Source organism: Temnothorax curvispinosus, unplaced genomic scaffold, assembly GCF_003070985.1.
Source record: "Temnothorax curvispinosus isolate PA1 unplaced genomic scaffold, ASM307098v1 QBEX01008324.1, whole genome shotgun sequence".
In the NCBI taxonomy this organism is placed as follows: Eukaryota; Metazoa; Arthropoda; class Insecta; order Hymenoptera; family Formicidae; genus Temnothorax; species Temnothorax curvispinosus.
In genome coordinates, this window is record NW_020218104.1 from 1 (window position 1) to 1,108 (window position 1,108).

General features: G+C 32.0%; 1 protein-coding gene across 1 annotated transcript; it reads left to right on the forward strand.

Annotated features, from left to right (window-relative positions):
- Positions 1–60: 60 nt before the first annotated feature.
- Positions 61–928, forward strand: LOC112457805 (ATP-dependent DNA helicase RRM3-like; the record flags this gene model as incomplete). The annotated part of the gene is made up of 1 exon (XM_025021040.1): positions 61–928. A coding segment is annotated over exon 1 (868 nt), but the record flags the coding sequence as incomplete, so codon positions are not given.
- Between the last annotated feature and the right edge of the window lie 180 nt (positions 929–1,108).

Here is a 1,108-nt window from a genome sequence, read left to right on the forward strand (position 1 = left end):
ATTTGCATATATGGAACACCTACAGATGTACCAACACTTTGGAATAAATATAAAGACGCCATGATTGAAGATTATGTACACAGAAATATGGATAATCCAAAAAATATAGCTATGAATTGTATCGATGAAATTATGAGAAATAATGGAATTAGCTGTGTAAACTTCAAATTGCCAAAACCAAAGCCAGTGAAAATTACTAAAATAGAATATGATTTAGATAAGGAAAGAAGTAGAGGAGAAGATTTATTGTTGACATTAAATGCAGAGCAAAAGCACGTGTACGATTTAGTAATGCGAGCAATTGAAAATAAGAATGAAGTCAAAAGGTTATTTTTTATAGACGGATTTGCAGGAAGTGGAAAAACATACCTGTTTAATACATTATTAAGTATAATTAGAGGAAGAAAAGAGGTGGTTTTACCATGTGCGTCAACAGGCATAGCAGCAACACTTTTAAAGGGAGAAAGAACATATCATAGTCTGTTCAAACTAACAATACCAATAGATGAGACAACGAAATCAAATATCAGAGGAAACACGCAGGAAGCAAGAGAATTAATCTCTGCGAAATTAATAATATGGGATGAAGTGAGCATGACTGTAGGACAAGCTCTAACAGCAGTCGATAAATTATTAAGAGATTTGATGAGGAATACAAAACCATTTGGAGCAAAAGTAATTCTTTTTGCAGGAGACTTCAGACAAAATTTACCTGTAGTGGCTCATGCAAACAGAACAGCTATAATTGAGTCAACTGTAAAACACAATCCAATATGGAAGAAAGTAATTCAAATTAAACTTAAGGAAAATATGAGAACAGGGGAGGAAAGAGAATTTGGAAATTGGCTAATGGAATTAGGAGAGGGTAACTTGACGAATACAGATGGACTACAACAAGATACAATAGAAATTCCAGACGAATTTTTATGTAAAAGATCACTAATTACAGAGATTTTTGAAGAAAAAATAACTATGAAAAAAATAATGGAAAATCCAGATAGAGCGATCCTTTGTCCAAAAAATGAGGACACGTTTAAAATTAATGACAACATTTTAGATTTAATGGAAGGAGAAAAAAAAATATCTATCCATTGACTCTATTGAGAGT